Here is a 25958-nt window from a genome sequence, read left to right as displayed (position 1 = left end):
AAACAGTTTATAGACAAGAATAAATAGGGTTTCTATTTTGTTTTCTGATTAAGTTCACTTAGGGGGGTAAGAATTTTCTTAAATTGGATCTGCCGGGTATTGGCTCTATAACTTGTTCACATTTCTCCATCATTTGCCAGTCATACCGAATCAGTCTTGACCAAGACTAAAAATAGTTGATGATTCTCACTTCTAGACAACAAACCAGTAGAAGAGCAGAGGCAGGGACCATCAGGCAGCCCCACACTTCCCTACTCAACAGGTGGGGAACATGGGATTTTTACGTTCTTTGGGGACTGAGCCCCCACTCACCGTGCTCTGTCAGAGGAAGTATTTCCAGGGCCTCTGAGATTTTCTTAGAAGACACCGAGTGACTTCGGTGCTTCTGCGTACGCCTGGAGAGGGGTGGTGAAGGATGCAGGTGGGACCGGGAAGTTAGAAAGGTTGGAAGGTGGGGCGCTGGGATGGGACAAACGGTTTCCCGAGCTCTGAGCGGGACACGGAGCAGAGAGCCGAGGCGCGGAGTGGCAGCGGTGAGAGAAACGCGAAGAGCACCGCAAACGCGAAGAGCGGAGCGCGCACGGACCTGGGCGGGGCAGAGTGGGGAAGGGTCACGCCGGGACGTAACCGGCTGTGGGCTGGGGGAGGCGAGCGGGGCGGGAGCTGCGGGCGCCTGCCGGGGGCTCAGGGACCCGAGCTCCGCCGATGAGGTCAGTGGAGCCGACGCGCCGGGAGGAGGGCAGTGGAGCCCCCGGACGCGGGTGTTGCGAGGCCGGCAGAGGGGCGGGACAGGACGGGAAATGGGACGGAGAGCTCGGGCCGTGGGAGGAGGGACGAGGGGGCGTCGGCGCTGGGAGCCGGAGGCGGCCCGACCGGGATCGTTTCCTTCCGGAGAGGAGGCCGGCTCTGGACCGAGGCGCGGACGGGGGGCGTCCAAGGGCGGGTGACGGGGAAATAGCGCGGCTCGCGCTTCTCCCGGGCTGGTAGCGGGGCTGCTTGTGGCTCCTCCTCGGGGCCAGTCCCGAGCCGGGCGGCGGGGGGAGCGGGAGGCGGAGAGCGAGGGCGGGGGCTCGGGAAGGAGGGAGGAGGGAGGGACCAGGCGCGCCAGTGACAGGGTGGCAGCCTAGGAGCGGACGCGTTGCCGCTGCTGCCGCTCCACCTCCTCCTCCTGCAGCTCCTCTCGCTGCTGCCGCCGCCACCGCCGCCGCCGGGAGAAGTTTCACTCCCGACCCTCGCTGGGAGCCGGGACCCTGAGCAGAGCGGGGAGCTCGGCCGGCAGCAGCAACCCGCAGTCGGCCAGGCGCCCGGAGCGCTCCGACCCTGAGCCGGCGTCCGCGCCTCGGCGGCGGGCAGCGGCCCGGGCTGGGGGCGCTGACGCGGAGGAGGGGCGGGTGTGAGCCGGGAGACCCGCGCGCAGCGCCACAGCCGCTCAGCTAGCGTCCGCGCCGGGGGCAGTCGCGATGGCTGTGCGCTCCCGCCGCCCGTGGATGAGCGTGGCTCTGGGGCTGGTGCTGGGCTTCACCGCCGCGTCCTGGCTCATCGCCCCTAGAGTGGCCGAGCTGAGCGAGAGGAAGAGACGCGGCTCCAGCCTCTGCTCCTACTACGGCCGCTCGGCCGCTGGCCCCGGCGCTGGCGCGCAGCAGCCGCTCCCCCAACCTCAGCCCCGGCCGCGGCTGGAGCAGTCGCCGCCCCCCGTGCGCCAGGAGCTCCAGGGACCGCCGCTGGCAGAGGCAGCGCCCGGGGTAACCAGTTTTCGGAGCAGCCCCTGGCAACAGCCACCCCCGCTGCAGCAGCGGCGGCGAGGACGCGAGCCCGAAGGCGCAACGGGGCTGCCAGGCGCCCCCGTGGCGGAAGGGGAGCCGGAGGAGGAGGACGGGGGCGCGGCTGGACAGCGGAGAAGCGGCCGTCCGGGGAGTAGCCACAACGGCAGCGGGGACGGGGGCGCCGCCGCCCCGAGCTCCCGACCCCGGGATTTCCTGTACGTGGGAGTGATGACCGCGCAGAAGTACCTGGGCAGCCGCGCGCTAGCGGCGCAGCGGACCTGGGCGCGCTTCATCCCCGGCCGCGTGGAGTTTTTTTCCAGTCAGCAGTCCCCTAACGCCGGTATGAGCCAGCCCCCGCCACCCCTGCCTGTCATCGCGCTACCGGGGGTGGACGACTCCTACCCTCCCCAGAAAAAGTCCTTCATGATGATCAAGTACATGCACGACCACTACCTGGACAAGTATGAGTGGTTCATGCGCGCCGACGACGACGTCTACATCAAAGGTGACCTCCCAGCGCCGGCAGTCCCGCCTGCCCGCCCCTTCTCTTCCCCATCCCCTTTCTCTGCAGTCAGCCCTAATCCCTGCCCTGCCTCTTTGCTTTTCTGCCAGCACGTGCTCGGGGCTCCTGCAGCCCCCAACCCGCGGTGCCCACCCTCAGCATCCGCCCACCTTTCCCAGTGCGCTCCCCCTCTTCTCCTGAGGTCTGGACCCTCCTCACACCTGACTGGCTTTATTCGCCTTCCTCACTCGTGCTGTTCTCGTTTCCGCCCAGAGCTTGCCCCTACTCTTTACTGTGTGGGAGCGGTGAGGAAGGGGACTTGAGGCTTAACCGAGGGCTAATCCTACTCCGTCCAGCTCTGAAAGCCCTGGGTGGTAGGAGTTTCCCACAGCTATCCAGAGGGGCGTGTCCTCAGTGTAGGAAGGTAAAACCGTGGAAACAGGCAAAAGCCAGTCTGGAGCTGGGTGTTCTAGCTTTATTCCACAACCCTTTTGTTGCAATTGGATCTAACGCAGTTTCGGAACTGGTGAGATTAAGGAAACATTTTCGCTGTTCCGGACCGTTCCCTGTGGAGTACCCACCACGCACTGGGAGTCCTTGAGCACCCCCATACCGCTCCAGCGCTCACCTCCTTCCAGCCACTACAGTGCAGCACCAGGTTGGCTCTTAACACAGCAACACCGCCTCCCCCCCGCCCTCCCCGCCACACCTCTGTAAAACCCGGAGGGCATGCGTGTGTTTTTAGGAATTGATGGAGAGGGGACATCGCGGGTGAATTATCCAGACCCCAGGAGCTCCGAGCTGTAGACACTGGCGTGGATCCTTTCCAATCTGTTTTGGTGGCTGCGGCGATAAGCAAAGGCTGGAAGTCCTTCCCAAAACCACGCGCAGCCACAGTAGTAGAAAACTTTTGTCAGTTTTGAAAGAGGCGCGGTCCTTCACCCTGAGTGTGGGTGGTTCTGGCCAGAGATTTCTAAACTCAGCAGAGAGAAGTTCCTGAGAGAGGGAGTAAATCTTTCCAGTCCCGCCCGTTGCGGAGATGGAGATGGATTGGTCAAAAGGGGGGCAATTCTTCCTGGTGTGTACCCTTGTCCTTGTAACCTCATTGCTTTTTCCTGATCCAGGTGGTCTTTTCGCCTGATTCAAGGGAAAACACACAAGATCTGTCCCATTTTGGCTCAGGGAGTGAGTGTAGGGTAATAACTAGAGATTTCTTGGAGTTAGGATGGGAAGAGTGAAATAATTCCATTGATAATTCGATACAAAAATAAACGATTGCCTATTTGTTGGATACGGTGTGTTACAGATTTAAGATGTATTGATATCAGTACCTGTAAGTGATAGATCCCTTATCTTATAGTTCCATTGTCTTCTGTGTCTCATTAAAATCACAAAGGTTTCCTAGCAGAAGTTTGCCACACCTCGCAGAGAATTTTTTAAATACATTAGTAGCATCTTTTTCTGTCGTTTGTCTTAATGCTTTGAAAGATTGTCCTTCAGAACATTGAAGTGCCATAATCTTTCCATTCCTATTAAGAATGAAATGCATTTTGAATTAAGAACTCAATAATAGCCAGTCAAAACTCATTGAGATCCTAGGGGCAAGGCATGGGATCAAGATCAATGACTGCAGGTTCCGTGCTCATCAAAAAATGATAGTAAAGATGCTGACTGGAAATATAAAGAAGGTGACTACCTCATTGTATCACTTTGTAGAGTGTCTAATGTATTTAGCCTGTTGTAACTGTAGAATTTTACTTTTATTTTTTAAAGACTTTATTTATTTGACAGATAGAGATCACAAGTAGGCAGAGAGAGAGAGAGAGAGAGAGGAGGCAGCAGGTTCCCTGCTGAGCAGAGAGCCAGATGTGGGGCTCCATCCAAGACCCTGGGATCATGACCTGAGCTGAAGGCAGAGGCTTTAACCCACTGAGCCACCCAGGTGCCCCTATAGAATTTTACTTTTAAATAGGTTTTCTTGATGAACTTAACGTGCTATCAGGAAACCAATTACTTAATTTTTAACAAATTATTTTTCTGAAAAGGTGCTTTCCAAAATTAAATTCCAAGATGACTTTAATATCCTTTCTTTCTCTCCCAACTTTGGGGTTGTATATGACTGTTTAGTAATGTGAAGTTTATTAAGGACAAAACACCACTAAATCAATTAACAGTAAAAATGTTTATTGAATATCAACAGTCTGCTGCAATGCTAAATATAATTTATTATTTTCTGTAATATTATCATTACTTCAAACATGCTAATAAATTTGTCATTTTTCTTATTATCTCACCTTTTACCAAAAAAAGTGATGATTGTTAGACTTACGAAGTCTTTTCAGTGATCTTGACTAGAAGGTTGATAGCATTTTATTATGTTATAATTAGTAACTGAAAATTAGTAGTTTTTAAATAATAGACTATTCAAAGATGTTTTTCTTCCTTTCAGTTGTGTTATGACTTTGGCGAGGAGTTTGGACACAATGTTGGAAGGTCTTTCCCTTACCTATGTTCTAAATAATTGTGATATTAGGAGAAGGAGTGACTGTTGCTTTTCTCTTTGTAGGTGATAAGTTAGAAGAGTTTCTTCGATCACTGAATAGCAGTAAGCCTCTCTACCTGGGTCAGACGGGCCTGGGGAATATTGAAGAACTTGGAAAGTTGGGGCTGGAGCCTGGAGAGAACTTCTGTATGGGAGGACCTGGCATGATCTTCAGTCGAGAGGTTCTTAGAAGGATGGTGCCACATATTGGTGAATGCCTCAGAGAAATGTACACAACTCATGAGGACGTCGAGGTAGGAAGATGTGTTCGGCGCTTTGGTGGGACTCAGTGCGTCTGGTCTTACGAGGTAAGAGTCTGTGTTGAAAATGTTCACATATTACAAGTGTGTGCCCATTTATAGCCTGGGCAGTGATTTTGTTTATTCTCTCGGTATCTTTTTATTCACTTGAAAATTATAGAAGCAGCCAGTCACATCTCTGGCAGATGTTATTTGCTTTATTGGTGTTTATATACAAGCTATCCATTTCCTGTTTCTAACAAGAGGACTAACTGTATTCTTTTGGGTTGTTGCTTTTAGCATTTGGTACTTGGTTGGTTGGTGCTGTTGTTGTTTTGGTTAGGTATATAATCGCTTCCCTCTGTTTCCAAATAGTTAACATCTAAAGTTCCTGGGAAGAATGTCCTGTGGAAATTTAACATTTTTTTTTTAAAGCATAGGAAAAATTAACTCACAATCTATCATTTATGATAGATTTATTTACAAATTTAAAGGGAACTAGTTACCTGGGAAAATAGAAGTAGTTATGAAGATGATAAGTAACTGTTTAATATTATGACTGATGGCTTAAAATTGGTCTCTTTCTGCTCTTACTCAATTTCCTGAACAGCAGCCATTACTTATATAATCTGAGTTACATGAATTTTTTTGTGATAGTTTCATGAAACACTCGGGCATTTTTTTTTTTCTTCAGAAATTTTTTTTGAAATGAGAGACAAAATTTTATTTAAGAAAATTTTCCTAAAAGGTAGTCTTAGTAAAAAATGGATTTAACATTTAAATAGTATGTTGCACTTTTCATAAGTTTGGTTTTCAAGGGTTTGATACACTTCAGCTATCCATTGCACACATTTGTAAATTATAACTTAACTCTTTTCAAATTTGTCATGTCTCCTGGTACAGGAAAAACATGAAAATATGCTTCTTGTAAGGTCATGATACCTCAAGATTATATAGTCATAATCATTCTTTTTTTGGAAGTGCAGTCTCACTTTACTTAATTTTGCTTTATTTTTTGAACTTTGTAGTATTTTAACTTTGGGGAATATTCTTCTATGTATTACAGAAAGTAAAAATTATCTGTAATCATTTATTTGGAATATGTACTATATGGATTTAAAATTATTCTATACCTCATTCCTTTTGATAATAAAATAGTTAATTCATCTTTTGTTAAACTATGACTACCCTATAGAGTAAAAATTTATGCAAAATAGTTGTAGTTAAAAAGAAGTATTTTAGAATAAATTAACAAAGATTTTTGTTTCTCTAATATAAAACTAACTGGAAGGCAAAAAATAGTACAGAAAACATAGTAGGTTGATTTTGTTTATATGAAGGTATTATTTTGGAGGCACTGGCTCTATGTGGGTAAGTAAACAAAATTAACCATATTTAAAAATAAAGATGGAAATTTCTTATTTTTTTGGGGGGTACTTTATTGCCTTAACATCATACAGAAAGTTTTGAGAAACTTTTGTCAATCCTTCTCCAAGTTTTCATTGATTCTGCTGTGAAAGTGCAGTCTTCACCTAGCTGTGTACTCATTTATGTTCCAAGAGAGTAAATATGCTCAGTAACCTACATGCAGAAGAATTGATTTAATTATCTTTATTATAGGCGTTTGTGCTGAATAATGTTGAAGGGGAATTCTCGTAGATGTGCACAGTCTGCGTTAATAGAAGTTAAATCTTATATCTTACCATAAACTGATATAAAGGAACAGACAAACCAAGGGATTCCAAATCTCTTAGGATGGAACTTCATGATCACAATATTTTCATTAACTTTTCAAAAGACATTTGAATTTAGACTCATACTAGGACATCACTGACTTCACAGTCTGTATGAAGAAAATCATTTCTACCCTTTTCCCCAACAATAGAACTATTTTCTGAAGTTGTGCTGTTTACTTTCTTTTGCTAAACAATTGGAATGATGGAAAATTTCATTAGCAAGGGACATATTAAACAGCATCTTTTAATAAATTCAATAAAGATAAATATGAAATAGAGTTATAATTTAAGCATTTTAATATTAAGATGTTGTTCTCTGTTTTATGAGATACCTTGTTAGGTCAATTGGATCACAGCCAAACTAGGATTCTCCAGTTTGGATTTTAGGTTAGTTCAAATGATGTCCATTCTATACTACTGTTCATATAGTATGGAAAAAGGTAATCTATTCTACTGTACATTGTTGTCCTAAGTAAAGGTCAGAGATTTTATATCTGGTCACATAGCAAGCTATGAAACTGATCCTTAACTTTGTTTTCATACTTCTTTTAAAAGAACTATCTGTGATGGGATTATCTTAAAATCTTGAATTTCCTTTATCTATACCTTTTATGGATTTCAGGATTCTCTTTGGCTTTTCCTCCTTATAAAAATTCTAGCAGAGTTAAACGCATTGTCCACGATTTTTGAGTTTGAATATATGAAACATTCATGATGGAAAGTTATCTTTTAACTATGATGAACGGACTTGCAGATCTTTCAGAAGAGAACTGGACAAATATATTAAACTGTATAGACTAGGTGGCTCTTCTTTATTATAAATTATGTTTTCTATAAAACCTAGGAATCTTCTAGAATTCTTTACTGCTCAATGAAAGTGTACTTTGTATATACAATTAAGAATAATTGGGAAAGAGAGAGGGTAAACGTAAACTGGGTTTGAGTTCTGTTGTCTTTTGTAAATTACTTCTTTGAGCCTTGTTTAATTCAGCTGAAATTGGAGATTATAACTGTGTCTACCACATACTTTTTGGAGAAGATTAAGTGAAATGGTGAAATAATCTATGTAAAGTCCTTAATATAGTGTTTGGCACAGAATATATTGTCAATAGGTATTAGCTAATATTGTCATGATTGTCCCTGAATAGATCTTGTAATGTGTTGTATATAACACGGATTCATCCATATTTTACTTCATTTAGTAGCTATTAGTTGTGAGTGGTTTATATCAAGAGAAGCAAACTAAAAATAAGCTGAGTTCTTTTCAGGTAAAGAATCCAAGATTAAGGTTTTTTGGCAAAGAATGAGAAACCAATATGTTTGGGTATTATAGAAGTATGGGAAATCCATTATCAGTAGAACCTATCATAAAATATGGAATCTGCGTGTTTAAATGATCCATTACAAATATTTGCTTCAGTCTTTGAACACCATATTAATAGGTTATCTTAAGGAGCTAGTGTAAAAAAATATTATTTAACAAGTATTTATCCAATACACATATTTAAGGAATCCTAAACAGATCAGACTCTCTTAAAAAAATGACTGCATGGATTTCTAGATCAGTTGGCAGAACAATAGCCCCCTTTTCTGAGTTTCTCTGGAATTTTTAGTAGGAAAGGAGGTTAGTAATATCTCATCCTGCAATCATCTTGTATGAATACCCAGGAACTTGTTTCTCAAGTAACTGGAACCTCTTTCTAATGTTGCTCACTGTTTTGGGAAATAATGGATAGCTTTACTTTCTTCCAGGGTAAGGTCCTGATGGTCTGGGAAAATATGACTTGCCTGTGAGCTTTTTGCTTTGTTTCTCTCTCTGTCATCTCCTCCCCTTGTACTTTATTCCTTCTGTATTTAATGATATATAAAATGCATTACAAGTGCATTTCGATAGGCACCGCTTTTTATCGAGTTCTCGGTAAATTGACATGCTTATGACAGGCCAATCCCAAGAGGTCACAGTATGTGTATCCAGATCATATTTAGGACCCAGGAATCGCTTGATGTCTTCTAAGTTAAGAGACCTTTGGTTGCTGCTGAGCCTCGGATGGACTGGTTCTCTGTGTGCCTGAGACCACCGGACAGTCAGAATTCGGATACTCCCTTCACTACTTGGATGTAGAAACATCTAGATTCTAAGGACGTAGGCAGATGTTAATAATCAACACGCTTGATGGGTTGCTTTTGTACTCATTTATACCTCAGATTGTGTAAGTGAAGATTACTAAATGAAGCATGTTCGTGAAAAATCTATTTTATTCACTCTGTGAGTGTGAGAATTTATTGGCATCTACTGACTTTTTTGGTAGAGCTCTGTCTTGGCTACTGTTTTCCTAGTTATCTGAGCTACAATCTGGCAGCTTGGGAGGCTGCATATGGCTCTTAAACATTTTGGCTCATAGAGTGTTTTAAAGTTTTCTGTTTTTGTTTTTTGTTGCCTCTAGCTGAGGCCAGCAGTCTTCAGTCCCCTTCATGTCCTCTTTCAAACACCAAGCTCTCCTCGCATGTTTATTGTACCTGTCTGGCCCAGGTATACATAAGCGTCCTGAAATTTTGAGCCAGATAACCCACACGTTGAAATTTTTATTAAAGTATTCTCTAGAAAATGAACTAATTTTCTAGCGAGAATGAAATGTGTATTTTAAATGCTGTAATTTACAGAATTTTTTTTTTAAAACTTGGCTGTTAGAATTGTATAACAGAATATAGTTTTACTTTCTTTGTTGTAGGTATGTTTTCAGTAACTAGAAAATCCTCATGGGTTAAAAAAAAAAAAAAAAAGAAAGTTTAAACAGTTCACTTTCAGCATGTGTCTTAGCAGATTTGTAAGTTCTCTTTCTTTGCTTTTTGTTTTAGTACCATCTTTTATATTCAAGCATTAAAGTAGTTTTAATTTCAATGATTCTTTTTCTCCCTGTGAGGGAGTTTTACATTTCATCGTATGAGACTCATCTTTAGAATAGTGTGTATTTATCTTCTTAATGTTTATAGTTAAATGGAGCCCGAGAATATATATATATATCTTTATTTCCTTCAATTAAATGTTGTTTCAAATAAAACATAGCTCTATATTGATAAAAAATATTTCTCAATGGGCTTAAAAAGCCATTTCTTATGACTAAACAGATTTTTTATTAGATTCCTTAAAGAGTTAATTTCAAGGCAGAATGCTTTATGTTTAATCTTGGCTCCCTAAAGGCTATAAACACCCTAGAAAATTCCATCATTTTACAAAAGGATATGTTCTGAAAGTGTTTCTCTGGGCCTGTAATACCAGAGAGCTATACCGTAAAAATCTTAAGTACGTATAACTTCTTCATAACATAACCATTAAGGTTAAAATATCTGTGCCATTCTTAAAGGGCCATTGCACATCCTTCTTAGTATTGTGCTATTACTTAAGGACTTTACTCTTCTGTAATGCTAATTTTGCTCCATCATGAGCATGGTTTATGCCCCTAAAGTGCATTAATTATGTATGGAAAAGCATAAGGGGGATTTTGATCTAAAATTCAGTCTTTCAAACTTCTTTTCTCGCTTCTTATTCAGTCACAGTTTAGTTTCTAACTAAAAGCAGTAGCTTCTCACACCTACTCTTGCCACCCCCATTCCGCTTGTCACACGAAATCATCATGCATTGATTTTAGGCAGTTTCTCTTCCGCCACATTGTTTTCTTCCTTGTACAAAATGAAATTTCATTCCAAGTTGGAGAAGAAACATGGTATGGTTTTTCATATTTTGTAGTCTTAGCTAGTTGATTTTTTTGTTGTTAACTGAGACCTTATCACCTGAATGGTGACGACATATACTTTACAAGAAGATGATTCCAACAAGTTGTGAAAAATATTAAGTTAAGAAGATGCCCCTACACAGTTTGAAATAAGTTTCAGGATGGCATATAAATACTATTTCAGTTTAAAATTTTTAAATATTCTTTCTCCTTAATTGATCACAAGTATACTAACTTCCTGAAGAAATTCCAAGTCAGTTTTTTCCTTCCACTTGCTTTGCCTTGGTTTCCAAAAACCTATGTTTTGAAAAACATTTACTTTAATCCTTTTTCTACCTGGTCAATTAGGGCTCATTGTACAAAGAAATGTGTTCGGTCATGTAACTAGTACGACATTTTACTTTGATTATAGCATATTTCTTGTTTCCCACAAAGGTGTACATTTTAATGATGGGGTATTTGAGCTAACACAGATTTCAGTAAAATAGAGAAAAATCAGTGTCTTCAGGCATCTGAGTCATTATTTGATATTAATAAGCAATAAGAAAATCTCAATAAGCTGAACAGCTGGGGGCTTGCAATTCTTCAGAATTCTAACCTTCTGTTCATTTACTATCCTAACTATTAACTCTCTAGTTAAGGCTAAACTGTGTATAAATTATTTTGAGTTATGACATTTATTTAAGATCACCCTGTCTTGCAAAAGTGTTGGACATTTATAGTACAATAAATATATTATAAATTTCCAGATTAACTAGATCACAACAGTACTAAAAAATCAGCATGCATTGTTTTGGAGCTAATGAATGAAGAAGTGGATTTCTTAATTCCTTGAGATTCTAAAATCTTTACTCACTATTCATAATTTTGAAAGCTGCGTCCTTCATTCTTTGGCATCTGAACTTTTCATGATCTTTTTCAGTTTTATTAATTATTTTTAGATCTAGTTATTTCTAGAGTACCAGTACCTTAAAGAGAGAGTTTTTAAAATATATACATGTTAATAAAAGTAATATACAATAAAATTAAAATGTTAAGAAGTAATGGAAAAAGAAAAATGTAGAAGAAAAAGAAAAATAATCTTTAAAAATATATGTTGGGCTCCCTGTTTTGCTGGCATTAAAAAGAACATTGACCTACCTGGATCCTGACACCTGAAAGAAATCTTTCCCATAGAACAAGAGGGCTCTGAGGGATCACAAAATTCAGCACCAGTTCTCTGAGTATAATGGCATGGTTTGCTTCCCTGTTCCTTATGAATCCCCTCAACGTGAACCACGAATGCAACACAGAATGGCAGTTCTGCACAAGGAATTCTACTTGGAGACACTGCTGTTAGGTTTAAGTGCACCATTGTTTGGTGACTTACTTGACTTTAATTTAAATTTAGAATAGCTTTCAAAGAGCCCTTCATGGATATTACTTCTAAGATATTTTATGTTTGGTTGGCCAACAGGGAGTTTGAGTTATACATGTTCTCTGGTGGGAATGCAGAGTGCCTCTGTTATTTCATTGGTGAAGGGTAGATATATGATTGTGGTTTGCTAATCTTGAGGATGATAGAGACATCAGCTCCAAATGGAGAAATCAAACCAGATCTGAGACCTAATGGCCATCCCCCCTGAGGAACACAGAGTCAGGCCCAAGAGAATTCCTAACAGCTTGGCCTAGAATTAGCAGTGAGGTTCTGTAGCTCTTGAGTTGATTATTAGAAATGTCTATTTTCATTAATTTAATAATTTATCATGTGATCATTATATAAATTATTTAAATATAATTATTAAATTTTTACATGAATTGGATTAGTTTTACGGTAAAACTGGCATGCACAAATTAAAATATTGAAATATCAACATTTTAACAAAAATATATCTTAATATAATGTTCTATTATGTGGAAATATGTTTTATATAAAATAAAGGTATTGCACATGGTGAGTATTGTGAAATATGAGAAAAATGCAGTATTAAAATAAAGTCTGCCTTAGAATTCAGTCGTCTCACATCTTTTGTAGACAGCTGACTTCATTTGCTTAAATGGGTTTTTTGAGCACTTTTTATCAGCAGTGAACACACCTAGACCTTCCTCATCTTTAAGGAGCTCACAGCAAGGAGGAATCTGGCTTCTTATCAGTGTCTTGCTTTCACATCTGATATATATAGATTTGGGTTTCCTATCTTTGTCATTGTTCTAATTTCTTCTTTTTCATTCTAAGTCCTAAAAGCTCCACTTGGGTTCACCAGTGATGCTTGTCTTGGAGCTGGGATCGCATGATCCTTATTTCTTCCTCTCTCGTTTTTATTGATATTTCCTGAAATGGAGTAAAATAAAGACATATGTAGTGATTTTATTTCATATCAGTATACTTTATGCCTTTTGTAGAGCACAGGTCAGTGGGATTTTGTTTTTTAATGAAATCTGGAGCTAGAATACTCAGCTTCCAATCCCAGGTCTGCCACTTGCTAGCTGTAAGGCCCTGGATAGTAATTTAACTTCCCTTTGCCTTTTGATCAGTTTATTATAATCGCAGTACCACCTCATAGAACAGTTGTGAAGATTCAGTGACTCAATGTATATAACAGCACTCAAAATAATGCCTGGTAGTGTTAAGTATTCTGCAGCTGTTAGCTATTTTCATAGAAGCCGAATGGTATAAAATAGTGCCAACTTTACAGAGCCATTGTGAAGCATAAAAAGGTCAATGTATTAGAAACCCTTAGAATAATGTTTGACATGTAATAAGTCCTGTATAACTCTTAACTAATATTAATGTTTTCCAGTTTACAATGTTCATATTCTTTTTTCCCTCGTGGGAAAGAGATAACGTTGATTGGAAAGGCTTTATTGCAATTGCTTTTTGAAAGATGGGCTTTGCTGTAACAGGGAACGTGCTGATTCAGTACTTCCTGAGCCTGAGTACTGCATAGTTGAATCCCCTAGGGGACTTGGGAAAAAAAATCTGTTGCTGGAACCCATCCCTGACTCATTATATCAGAATCTCTCACAGGTGAGTCTTGCCGCATGGGTAATGTTTAAAACTCCCCTAGGTGATTCTGATGTTCTGTAGGGTTCAGACCTCTGTATTAACTTTTTTATTACTTCTTTTGCATACAAATATCCAGTCTATTCTTTATTCCTTAAAAATACCTTTTGTTTTGTTTTACTTTGGGGAGACTTCATAGGAGAGTAATCAGCACTCTGCATATCTTTCTATGTTTATTATTCATTTGTTTCAAAGAGTTAGTGAGTAGATTTTAAGACAAATTGAAAGCCATCCCTCAGAAGTCTACATTTTCTTATAGTCTGGTTTTCATGGTTCGTGTATTACTCTTTCTATAAAAGAAAACTTAAACATAGATTTTAAAACATTCTTAGAAAAAAAGTACTTTTTAACCCATACAAGGCTTGAGTTTTCATAGCTGTTTTTATGTAATATGTTTGAGTAATATATAGTAATCGAGTTCTTAAAATTGTAGGTGGAATGTTTTCAGTGACTTGATTGCTTTAACACCTGACTGTTGAATTGGAGCTCAAAAGGAAAAATAGATATCATGGTATCTGTTTGATTGCAGAAACAAAAACTTATTTAAAAGTTTACATGGGTATATTTGTTTTAAACAGTCATTTCCAACAAATATTTCCATGTCCATGCTATGGCCGACTCTTGTAATGGAGGAAAGAGGCAGGATACCCAGGAGTGTAAGGGAAGATCTCCCTAAGGAGAACAGGAAATGTGGTGCTTCTTCCAAACTGGAAGTTATGCACAGGTATATTGCCAGGTAAGTCAGGATGCATGGGAAGGCAAAGGTGGAAGAAGAGCATGGTGGCAAAGAGTGCATTGGCTTCCAGCATAGCTGGAGTAGGAGAAATGAGGCTCATAAGCTGTTGGCAGAACTCAGAAAAGGCCTTGTGCAGCACCCTCAGAGGGTTAGGATTATACCTTGTTGATCACTGATTCTTGGAATCACCTGGGGAGATGTCATTGGTTTAGATACTAGAGTCGTGATGGAGTCTTTGCATAGTGTTGTTCAAAAATCTTTCTGGGCAATTCTAATGAGTAGTCAGAGTGGAAAACCAGTTCCATAAATAATGAGTAGCCTGGAAGAGTTTTTTCATTGGTCAACACTGTGATCAGATGATGCAGTTAGTGGTTATAGCATGGAAGGATGGAGTGGTGGCTTTTGTCCCTGGAGATAGAGACAAAGCACAGGATTAGTCTTGATGCAAGAGTCATAGTGGAAGGAGAGGTAAGGAGATGGCCTTGAGAGCTAGTGAGGAGAGAAAATTAACACAACTAGATGCATGATTACATACAGGGGTGGAATGGTGGAGAGTTTAAGGTAACTGCTTGGTTTTGGATGCAGATGGTAATACTATTCCTAGAGACAGAATAGAGGAAGAAGGCTAAATGTGGGTATTGGTGTGTTTCCGGCATGGGCAAAGGGTGAGAAAGATTAAGTTCTCTTTAGGATACATTGGGTTTTGCTCATCATTCAGTGAGATTCAACAAATACTTACTGGATAACTAATATTCCTGACATTTTTCTAGTGGAAAAAAAAAAAAAAACGGACAAAAGTCCTTGCCTTGTTTTCTGGGGGAGAAAGACAGTAAATCAGCAAGGGAAGATCTAAAGAATATAGGATGGTGAATGTATGATTTTAAATAGGGTGGTTAGGTGAAACTTACTGAGAAGATGATAAGTGAACCATGCTGATATCTGAGGGAGAAGCTTTCCAGTCAGAAGCAGTTGGTGGGCAAGTCAAGAACTCGCCAGAAGGCAGAAGAGAAGGTAGAGTTGAATTAGGGGTCAGGGGAGTAGTAAAATGTAAGATCAGAGAGGAAAAAGGGTAAGAGATGGGGGCAGACAGCATATTAGGCTTTGTGGTCCTCTATAAGGACTTCTTAATAGAAAAGTGAGGCCCATAAAGCTCTTGCTTTCCCAGATGAGGCAGGCAGAGGTATAGCTCCATTGTAAGTATTATCAGACTATCTGATATTGAAAAAAAAATTGTTTATTTATTTGAGAGAGAGCATGAGTGGGAAGGGCAGAGGGAGGGGAAGAGAGAATCTTACGCTAATCTTGCACTGAGCACATAGCCCTACACCAGGCTTGATCTCAGGACACTGAGATCACAACCTGAGCTGAAACCAAGAGTAAGAGACAACCAGCAGTGCCACCCAGGTGCCCGAATGCATTTGTTTTAGGCAAGTTTCATTCATGGGTGGAATAGTTACTCTTTAAAATGTAAAAAGAAAAATGATACCATAGCCATAGGATTAAAAAGTTGGCTTTGGGAGGGAGACAAACCATAAGTGACTCTTAATCTCACAAAACAAACTGAGGGTTGCTGGGGGGAGGGGGTTTGGTAGAAGGGGGTGGGATTATGGACATTGGGGAGGGTATGTGCTTTGGTGAGTGCTGTGAAGTGTGTAAACCTGGTGATTCACAGACCTGTACCCCTGGGGATAAAAATATATGTTTATAAAAAATATAAAATTAAAAATAAAAATTAAAAAAAAAAGTTGGTTTAACACAATGAGATACCACCTCACACCAGTCAGAATGGCTAAAATCAACAAGTCAGGAAATGACAGATGCTGGCGAGGATGCGGAGAAAGGGGAACCTTCCTACACTGTTGGTGGGAATGCAAGCTGGTGCAACCACTCTGGAAAACAGCATGGAGGTTCCTCAAAAAGTTGAATATAGAGCTACCCTATGACCCAGCAATTGCACTACTGGGTATTTACCCTAAAGATACAAACGTAGTGATCTGAAAGGGCACGTGCCCCCAAATGTTTATAGTAGCAATGTCCATAATAGCCAAACTATGGAAAGAATCTAGATGTCCATCAACAGATAAATGGATAAAGAAGAGGTGGTATATATACACAATGGAATACTGTGCAGCCATCAAAAGAAATGAAATCCTTCCATTTGTGACAATGTGGATGGAATTAGAGGGTATTATACTTAGCGAAATAAGTCAAATGGAGAAAGACAACTATCATATGATCTCCCTGATATGAGGAAGTAGAGATGCAACGTGGGGGATTTTGGGGGTAGGAAAAGGTTAAATGAAACAAGATGGGATCGGGAGGGAGACAAGCCATAAGAGACCCTTAATGTCACAAAACAAACTGAGGGTGGCCGCGGGGAGTGGGTAGGGAGAGGGTGGTGGGGTTATGGACATTGGGGAGGGTATGTACTATGGTGAGTGCTGTGAAGTGTGTAAACCTGGTGATTCACAGACCTGTACCCCTGGGGCTAATAATACATTATGTGTTTATAAAAAAATAAAAATAAATTACAAAAAGAAAGTTGGTTCAAAATTTAATTTATTAAGATTTTAATAATTTATTTTTTAATTATTTAAAATTTAAGCTATATTTTATGATTGGAACCAGTAATATAAAATGGTTCAAAAACAAAGCATTAGATAGATATTGTTAAAAATCTTTCGATTTCTGTCTTCCTCCTGCCTGGAGAGGCCTTCCTCCTACCAGCTGTCCACTCTTTTTTCCAAAGTTTCTTTTGCATGTCAGACTGTGCGTGTACAGTCTGACAGTTATTCCCTAACTCCTCAGTTTGTGTTTTCCACAAGAGGTGGCATATGATAGACCTTGCTGTGAATGCTGCTTTTTTCAGTGAAGAATATTTCTTAGAGTTGCTCTTATCTCATTCTCATAAAAAATCCTCATTCTTTTAAAAATTTTTTAGAGAGGGGGAGGAAGGAGATTTGAAATTATTTTTAAAATTGATTAAATATCATACAATATTGAATTAAGTTACAAAGTTTCTATCTGATATGGCTTTTGCTTAGCATTCAAATCCCTTAAGATACAGGTCTTCCTTGTGAAACTGGAGTTTTGGATTTATGAACGTATAGTCTTTTTTGTATCTTAATTGAATTTTAGGTGCTTCTGCCAGAGGTAGACTTAGAGTTATAGCAGAATAGCCTTTGATGAATTACATAGCATATAGATCCATTATCCTCGATACCTACCCATATAATTCCTTATATTAAGAGTCCTGTGCTTCCTGTATGGTTATTCAAAATTCTGCTTTTCTCATACTTAAGTTTTCTCTTCTTTTGGTTTCCCATTTCAATTAAATAACCTTAAAGACTTAGGAAATTATGGTCAGTCACATGGCAAGAATGTCTGCTGACTTTACAAAGCCTATGGAAAGTCCCACTGTAATCAAGTAAACTTTGTTAATCAGCATTTGCTTTTGTGACAGTATATTTTATGGTAGTGTTTGTGAATGTATACTTTTATTGGTTGTAAGCATGTACCTGATGATTACTCTTGCTCTTATACACATTTGTTACAATAACATATATTCACCCCAGTAAATTCTGCATATAGATCATCTAATACTTAATTGATTAATTTTAAAAATAATTTGAAAATTGAAATTGATTTGAAGAGCATTTCCAGTGTACCATAAGTTAGTTTTTTGAAATCTAAGCAATATAATGAACGATAATGTATTAATTGAAACATAAAATACATACATAATTACAAAATAATTATGATACTTTTATGACAGAGTAAATTACTTGAAGCACACCTTATAAATGTAAGTGTTTTCATCAGGTCCTTTAAAGCCCTAATTTAGATACATTTTAATTTTTGATCCTTTTTTCTAGAAAATCAACCTATTTCAAAAATGATAGCTAACAAGTACAGCCACATCAGCCTAATATTATTGAGACATTGTGAATTTTTAATTACACTTTTCTTGTAAAACTTAATTTCTGTTTTAAGAGAAAAAAATGCATCATCTTATTTCAATTTTGACACTTTTAACACAAGGCCACATTATTTTAAGTTCCTAAATGCCAGAACCAGCCTGGATGACACCTTCAAACTATCCAAAGCTTGTAAAACTTAAATCTCTTCTGGATTAGACCAAAAAATTCCATTTCTCCAAGTACATCATTTGAAGAATTGCTTAAAACAGTGATAATGAATGAAATTGATTTTATCAACTTTGACAGATAGTTGCAAAATGTGTCTGGAAATAAGGTGAAGCAGATCTGTTCCATTGTTTTCTAGGTTTTATTTTATAGCAGTTTATTAGTTGTATAAAGTATGTAAGTAATGATGCTGATAATTACTGATTATGCAAAACATTTTGTTTTTATTTATTTATTTATTTATTTTAAGATTTTATCCATCTATTTGACAGAGAGAGAGATCACAAGTAGGCAGAGAGAGAAGGTGAAGCAGGCTCCCCACTGAACAGAGAGCCCAATGTGGGGCTGCATCCCAGGACCCTGAGACCATGACGAGCCGAAGGCAGAAGCTAAACCCACTGAGCCTCCCAGGTGCCCCGGAAACATTTTGTTTTTATTTTTTAAAGAACCACTGCTTTCACCTATTCTTTGTCCAAGACATTAGTGCCTGAAAACAGTATGTGAAAAAAATATTTTTAGAATTTGAGTGGTAAATCCCTTTTTTGGTTTTCCATTTCTTCATACTAGTGTTAAATTTCATTTTATAGGTAAGCCTGGGTGGCTCAGTCATTAAGCATCTGCCTTCGGTTCAGGTCATGATCCTGGGTCCTGGGATCCCTGCATCGAGCTCCCGGTTCAGCGGGAAGCCTGCTTCTCCCTCTCCCATTCCCCCTGTTTGTGTTCTCTCTCTTGCTATCTGTCTGTCTCTCTCTCTCTCTCTTTCTGTCAAATAAATAAATAAAATCTTAAAAAAAAACTTTTCATTTTACGTGCATAACTCTTTTGGGACATCTAGTTTTCCGGCCAGTTTCTACAGCTCTTAGGTAGTTTGAATAAAGAGTGATGTTAGCAGTACATGATTTTCATGATCAGGGAATATACATCAATTAGTCACAGATTTTGGAATAATGAATTGTGAAATACTTTTTTTGTTAGTACATTTGCTGTACTTTTTTTTTTCTTTTCTTTTTTTTAAGAGTAGAATTAATGTGGTGTGAACAAATTAATCTAGCTCTGGATGTAATAGATTTTCTTCTATTTAAAAAATAGGTAGGTAATGCTGGCATTTTGTAGAGATGGTTTGATCAGATAGTTTTGTTTCTGTTTTTTGGGGTTATTTTCTTTACAAGTTTTTATTTAAATTCCAGTTAGTTAACCTACAGCATATTATTAGTTTCAGGTGTAGGATTGAATGATTTATCACTTACGTACAATACCCAATGCTCATCACAGTGCCCTCCTTCATATCATCACCTGTTTAGCCCAACCAACTCCCTCCCCTCTCCTCCAGTAACCCATAGTTTGTTCCCTGTAGTTAAGAGTCTATTTCTTGGTTTTCCTCTCTTTTCTCCCCAACATTCATTTTGGTTTTTAAATTCCACATATGAGTGAAATTATATGGTATTTGTTTTTCTCTCACTGATTTATTTTGCATAGCATAATACTTACTAGCTCTATCCATGTTATTGCAAATGGCAAGATTTTTATTCTTTTAATTTTTTTATTTTTATTTTTATTTTTCTATTTTTATTCTTTTTATGGTGCACACGCACACACACGCTCACATGCATGTGCGCACACCACATCTTCTTTATCCCTTTATCAATTGATGAGCATTTGGGCCGTTTCCATAAATTGGGTAGTGTTAATAACATTGCTTGGAGTGTGTATCCCTTTGAAATACTATTTTGTGTCCTTTGGGTAAATACCTAGTAGCTTAGTTGCTAGATCACAGGGTAGTTGTATTTTTAACTTTTTGAGGAACCTTTATACTGTTCTCTAGAGTTGTTGGTACCAGTTTGCATTTCCACCAACAGTGTAAGAGGATTCCCCTTTCTCTGCATCTTTGCCAACACTTGTTTCCCGTGTTGTTGATTTTAGCCCTTCTGACTGGTGTAAGGTGATACCTTGTTTTAGTTTTGATTTGTATTTCTCTGGTGATGAGTGATAGTGGGCCATCTTTTCATGCGTCTGTTGTCTATCTCGATGTCTTCTTTGCAAAGGTGTCTATCCATGTCTTATGCCCATGTTTCAACTGGATTATTTGTTTTTTGGGTACTGAGTTTTGAACTTCTTTATATAGTTTAGATACTAATGCTTTATCAGGTATATTATTTGGAGATATGTTCTCCCATTCCATAGGTTGTCTTTTAGTTTTGTTGATTGTTTCTTTCACTCTGCAGAAGCTTTTTATTTCGATGAAGTCCCAGCATATTTTTGCTTTTGTTTTCCTTGCCTCAGGAGAGACACCTAATAAAAAGTTGCTACAACTGATGTCAGCTGATGTTTACTGCCTGTGTTCTTCTCTAGGATTTTGATGGTTTCCTTTCACATTTAGGTCTTTTATCCATTTTGAATTTCCTTTTATGTGTGGTGTAAGAAAGTGGTCCATTTCAGAAAATGTTTTAATAGTTTTGAACCATAAAAAATTTTAAAGAGCCCAAGAGCATGTCAAAATAATAAATAATAGAATGCTAAATTAATGCAGATTTTACCATTTCTGTTCATTACTGGTATTTCAAGTTAACTTCAGTATCATTTCTCTTCTGTCTGAAGAACTTTTACCAGTTATTTTAGAGCAGGTCAACTGTCAAGGAATTCTATTCATCTTCCTTCTGAGAATCTCTTTATTTCAACTTCACTCCTAAGGGATATTGATATTTTTACTGGCTATGGAACTGTGGGTCTATGGTTTTTGTTTTTGTTTTTTCTCCTTCAGCACCTTAAAGATGTGATTCCACTTTCTTCTGGTCTCAATAGTGAGACTTCCTTCTCTCCTTCTGATGATAAACCTGAAGTAATTTAAATGTATTACCTTATACTGGATTATTTGTGTTTTGGGTATTGAGTTTCATAAGTGCTTTCTATATTTTGGATACTAACCCTTTATCAGGTATGTCATTTGTAAATATCTTTTCCCATTCCTTAGGCTGCCTTTTAATTTTTTTGATTCTTTCCTTCCTATGCAGAAGCTTTTTATCTGATGATGTGCCAACTTTTGCCTTTGTTTCCCTTGCCTCCGGCAACATGTCCAGTAAGAAATTGCTACAGCTGAGCTCAGAGAGGTTGCTGCCTTTGTTCTCCTCTAGGGTTTTGATGTTTCTGTCTCATTTTTAGGTCTTTCATCCATTGTCTATGGTGTAAGAAAGTGGCCCAGTTTCACTCTTTTGCATGTTGCTGTTCAGTTTTCCCAAAAACGATTGGTTGACAAGACTGTGTTTTTTTCCATTGGGTATTCTTTCTTGCTTTGTCAAAGGTTAGTTGACCATATACTTGTGTCCATTTCTGGGTTTTCTGTTCCTTTGATTTATGTGTCTGTTTTTGTTCTAGTTGCATACTCTGTTAATGATTACAGCTTTGTCATATGGTTTGAAGTCTAGAATCATGATGCCTTTAGCTTTGCTTTCCTTTTTCAGATGACTATTGATGGTCTTTTGTGCTTCCATACAAATTTTAGGATTGTTTCTTCTAGCTCTGTAAAAAATGATAGTGGCATTTGATAGGGATTGCATTAAATGTATAGATTGCCTTGGGGAACAATATTTGTTCCAATCCATGAGCATGGAATGTACTCCCATTTTTTTGTGTCCTCTTCAGTTTTCCTCATAAAAGTTCTGTAGTTTTTAAGACAGATTTTTTTTTACCTCTGGTTAGGTTTATTCCTAGGTATCTTATGGTTTTGGGTACAGTTGTTTATTACTGAAGTAAATTTAATTGAATCTCTGCATCATTTCAACAGTTAAAGTATATAGCCCATGGGAAAATGGAAGCCAGGGTAAGGATTTTGGAGTCGTGTAAAAAGCAGTGTAGACAACTTAGTCAAATGCTGATTTGTAGCTTAGTGTGGTTCTGTACATTTTGCTTCATCTCATTAAGAACAAAGACTATGAGGGGAAATGTCTGAATCAGTCTAGTGTTTATTATATGATGAGAAACTACCCTAAACTTTTTAAACTGTATGTATAAAATAAAAATAATAACTAAGTTGGTTTATATTGACATATAGCTATTAAAATAACTACTGATCATTAGGTACATACCAAGCACTGTATTGGATGTTTTAACATATTTTCTGGGCTGTAAGGGGGATTATGTGAGTGAAACTGTCCTTTGCCTTAGAGCACAAGTGGGCAGCATGCTCAGAGCAGTTTAGTAACCTGTCCAAGTTCACACAGCTAGAGAGCTGTTTGAGTCTTGCTTCGAGCTCTGGTTTATTTGATTCCAAAGACCATATTCTTCTTGTAACATTACATTGACATTCTGCCCAAACACTCAATGAATGACATTTCATTTTTATTTTAAAACTATGTTGTCAGATTGGAATAGACAAGTTCAAGTATATTCAGTATGGGGAAATTGGAAAGAAAAAAGTAGGCTGCAAAGGTCAGACAGTAAAGACCCAGAATGGAGAGCTGCTGTCATCAGTTTTAGCATCCCTTCCACATCTTTTCCTGCCAGAGATAAAGAGTTTCTTCATTTTTCTGGGAGAGGCCTATAAAGACTGAATGAAAAGAACCAAAAGTGTTAAAGTCCCTCTAGTCTGAAGACTGTGTGTTTACAGGAAAAAATATCTAACAATAAAGTTTTCATTTTCTGTAGAAACAGAAAATTGTGTATTTTACTCTATCTTAGAGCAAGAATAAAAACTCAGGCTGTCCATTTTATCTAACTTGTTTTTCTTTCAGCTGCTCTGTGTAGGACAAAGTATACATGGGCATATGTATCATGCTAGAATTTCACTTACTGTGATATATTCTGAGTCCTCATGATTTTATCTTAAAAATATTCTTTGTTCTGTTAATTATGTTAGAATGAAGATTTTTCCTTTACTTCTCAGAAATGCATACACATAGAGGAGAATTTTCAGAAATAGTTCAGTATTGTTTTTTTAAAAACTAAAGCTTTGTAGAAACTCATAGTGTTTCAGAGATTTTTAATACAACTATTTGTAATTATTAGTTCCTAGGAGTGCCTTTTGCATGGACTTAAAATGTTAATAAACTCTTGTGAAAATTCCTGCAGATAAATGGGTTTATCACCATCTTCATTAAAATTGTCATAGTAAGCAGGCTTGTGTGGAGTGCCAGCCGTATGCTTAGCTCTTGATAGAATATGAAAAACAAAGATGGTGCTTTAATAGCTTTAGATTGGTACTGTTATTTCTAGAGTTTAAACAAAATGAAAAGTCATACAGTAGAAATATTGGAACAGCAGCCTCTGTCTGAACAAATGTATTTCAAGCACTTAACCAATATAAGATCACATGTATTGTTCCAAGCATGTAAACTTCTCCCAAAGAAATGAGAAGCAGCTAGGAAAAAGGATAGATAAATGAGATTATAAGTAATTAGGAAGTGAGCATGGTACTGATGAATCTTTGTCCTCACTATAGTAGTTTCTTTCTTTTTTCTTTTTTTTAAAAATTATTTTTATTAACATATAATGTATTATTTGCTTCAGGGTACAAGTCTGTGAATCATCAGGCTTACACATTTCTTTTTTTTTTTTTTTAAGATTTTATTTATTTATTTGACAGAGAGAAATCACATGTAGGCAGAGAGGCAGGCAGAGAGAGAGGAAGGGAAGCAGGCCCCCTGCTGAGCAGAGAGCCCGATGTGGGACTCGATCCCAGGACCCTGGAATCATGACCTGAGCCGAAGGCAGCGGCTTAACCCACTGAGCCACCCAGGCGTCCCAGGCTTACACATTTCATAGCACGCACCATAGCACATACCTCCCCAATGTCCATAACCTAATCATTCTACTACCCCCCAGCAACCCTCAGTTTGTTTTGTGAGATTGAGTCTCTTATGGCTTGTCTCCCTCCTGATCCCATCTTGTTTCATTTTTTCTCACTATAGTGGTTTCAAAGGGAGCCATCTCTGGGGGTATGAAATTTGGCAGGAAAGCTTCACTGTAGTTGATCTTAACTTGAATAGTAGGTAGGTCAGCTTTCCAAGCATAGAGAAGAGATGAGCCAAGATGGTTCATGTCCCCTGAGAGCATGGTTGTTAGGATAGCTGATTCTCCTAAGTCAGAGCTGTAGAAGAAGGAGTCACAGCACCAGGAGAGGAGATGGGACATTCTACTATCATAGGGCTGACTATGTCAGTGACTACCAAAGAGCCACACTGTTGGCAGAAAGCAGACCAAAGATACAGGCAAGAGATGACAGATGAACCCTTGGAAAGAATGAGTGAGAATCCTCTTTCATTACTGAGATTTGAGGATCTTTCTAGGCTCCCAGTTGAAATACGGTTTTGAAATTCTAGCAACTGGGAGGCCACTAGGTTAACTTAATCTCTTTGAAAACTGTTTTATTCAACTTCGTATCCATTGGGCCTCATTCTTTTCAATCCAGTTCATTTTAAATTGCCTCTATCTCAGCCTCCCTGATCTTATCATAACCCCCTATTAGCAACATTTGTAGGCTCACATATGCTAACTGAAAATTTTTTTTTTCATTTTGAAAAATCCACTGAAAACATCTCCTGTTTAGTACAGCTTTATAAATAATTTAAAACATGTATATTTGTGGTGTGTCTGGGTGGTTCAGTCGGTTAAGTGTTCATATCTTGATTTTACCTTAGTGTCATGGTCTCAGGGTTGTGAGATTGAACCCCGTTTGGGGAGTTGGGGGTGTGGGGTGCAGGGGTGTATGCTTGAGACTCTCTCTCTCCCTCTGCCCCTCTTCGCACTAGCTCTCCCTCTCTCTCTAAAAAAAAAATCTTTAAAACAATGTATATTTCTGAGAAATGTATCTAGCCTAAAATTGTGGCTGTATTCTTATTAATGCTGTTGTACAACCATTTGTACCTATGGACAAACTGACTACCTCAGCTTGCTTTATGGGTTTCAACTGATTGGCAAAACTGATTTCTTCCAGCATAGCTGTAAATCCTGTAAATTAAGGCTCTTTAGAAAAAGACACTCATTTTTTGCTCTCCCACATTCTAAGTAAATCAGTAAGTGCTTAATAAATTACACCTGGGATTTTAATATTTGTATGTAAAAAAAATTTTTTTTAGGGCGCCTGGGTGGCTCAGTGGGTTGGACCGCTGCCTTCGGCTCAGGTCATGATCTCGGGGTCCTGGGATCGAGTCCCACATCGGGCTCTGTGCTCAGCAGGGAGCCTGCTTCCCTCTCTCTCTCTCTCTCTGCCTGCCTCTCTGCCTACTTGTGATCTCTGTCTGTCAAATAAATAAATAAAATCTTTAAAAAAAAATTTTTTTTTTAACTTTTCTATCAGGAAACAAATAATTTACCAGCTTAATGAAATAGGTATTTGGGAAGGTATGTATAAAACCATTTATGAGTTATTGGGTCAAATAAGAATGTATCTGGTAAAAAAAACAAAACAACAACAAAAAAAAACCCACACAGCAGAAAATTTGGCCACAGTGGCTCTTGTTAGTTTTCCAAAAGTGTAGGTGAGTAAGTAGATGCCAAATGATATCATCATGGTCCCAGGCTTTTACTGTC

General features: G+C 39.0%; 1 protein-coding gene across 1 annotated transcript in view; it reads left to right on the top strand.

The window, feature by feature from the left end:
• The first annotated feature begins 862 nt into the window (after positions 1-862).
• CHSY3 (chondroitin sulfate synthase 3) overlaps positions 863-25958 on the top strand; it is a 285522-nt gene continuing 260426 nt past the window's right edge. Inside the window, exons 1-2 of the mRNA XM_004737425.3 lie at positions 863-2268; positions 4832-5115. Of these exons, the coding sequence (XP_004737482.1) occupies positions 1461-2268; positions 4832-5115 (1092 nt within the window). The 5' untranslated portion in view covers positions 863-1460. The remainder of the gene's footprint in view (positions 2269-4831; positions 5116-25958) is intronic.

Source organism: Mustela putorius, unplaced genomic scaffold (genome assembly GCF_011764305.1).
Source record: "Mustela putorius furo isolate JIRA1106 unplaced genomic scaffold, ASM1176430v1.1 tig00000145_pilon_pilon_pilon, whole genome shotgun sequence".
Lineage (NCBI taxonomy): Eukaryota > Metazoa > Chordata > Mammalia > Carnivora > Mustelidae > Mustela > Mustela putorius.
The sequence above is the reverse complement of the archived record's forward strand: the minus strand, read 5'-3'. Positions and strand labels throughout refer to the sequence as shown.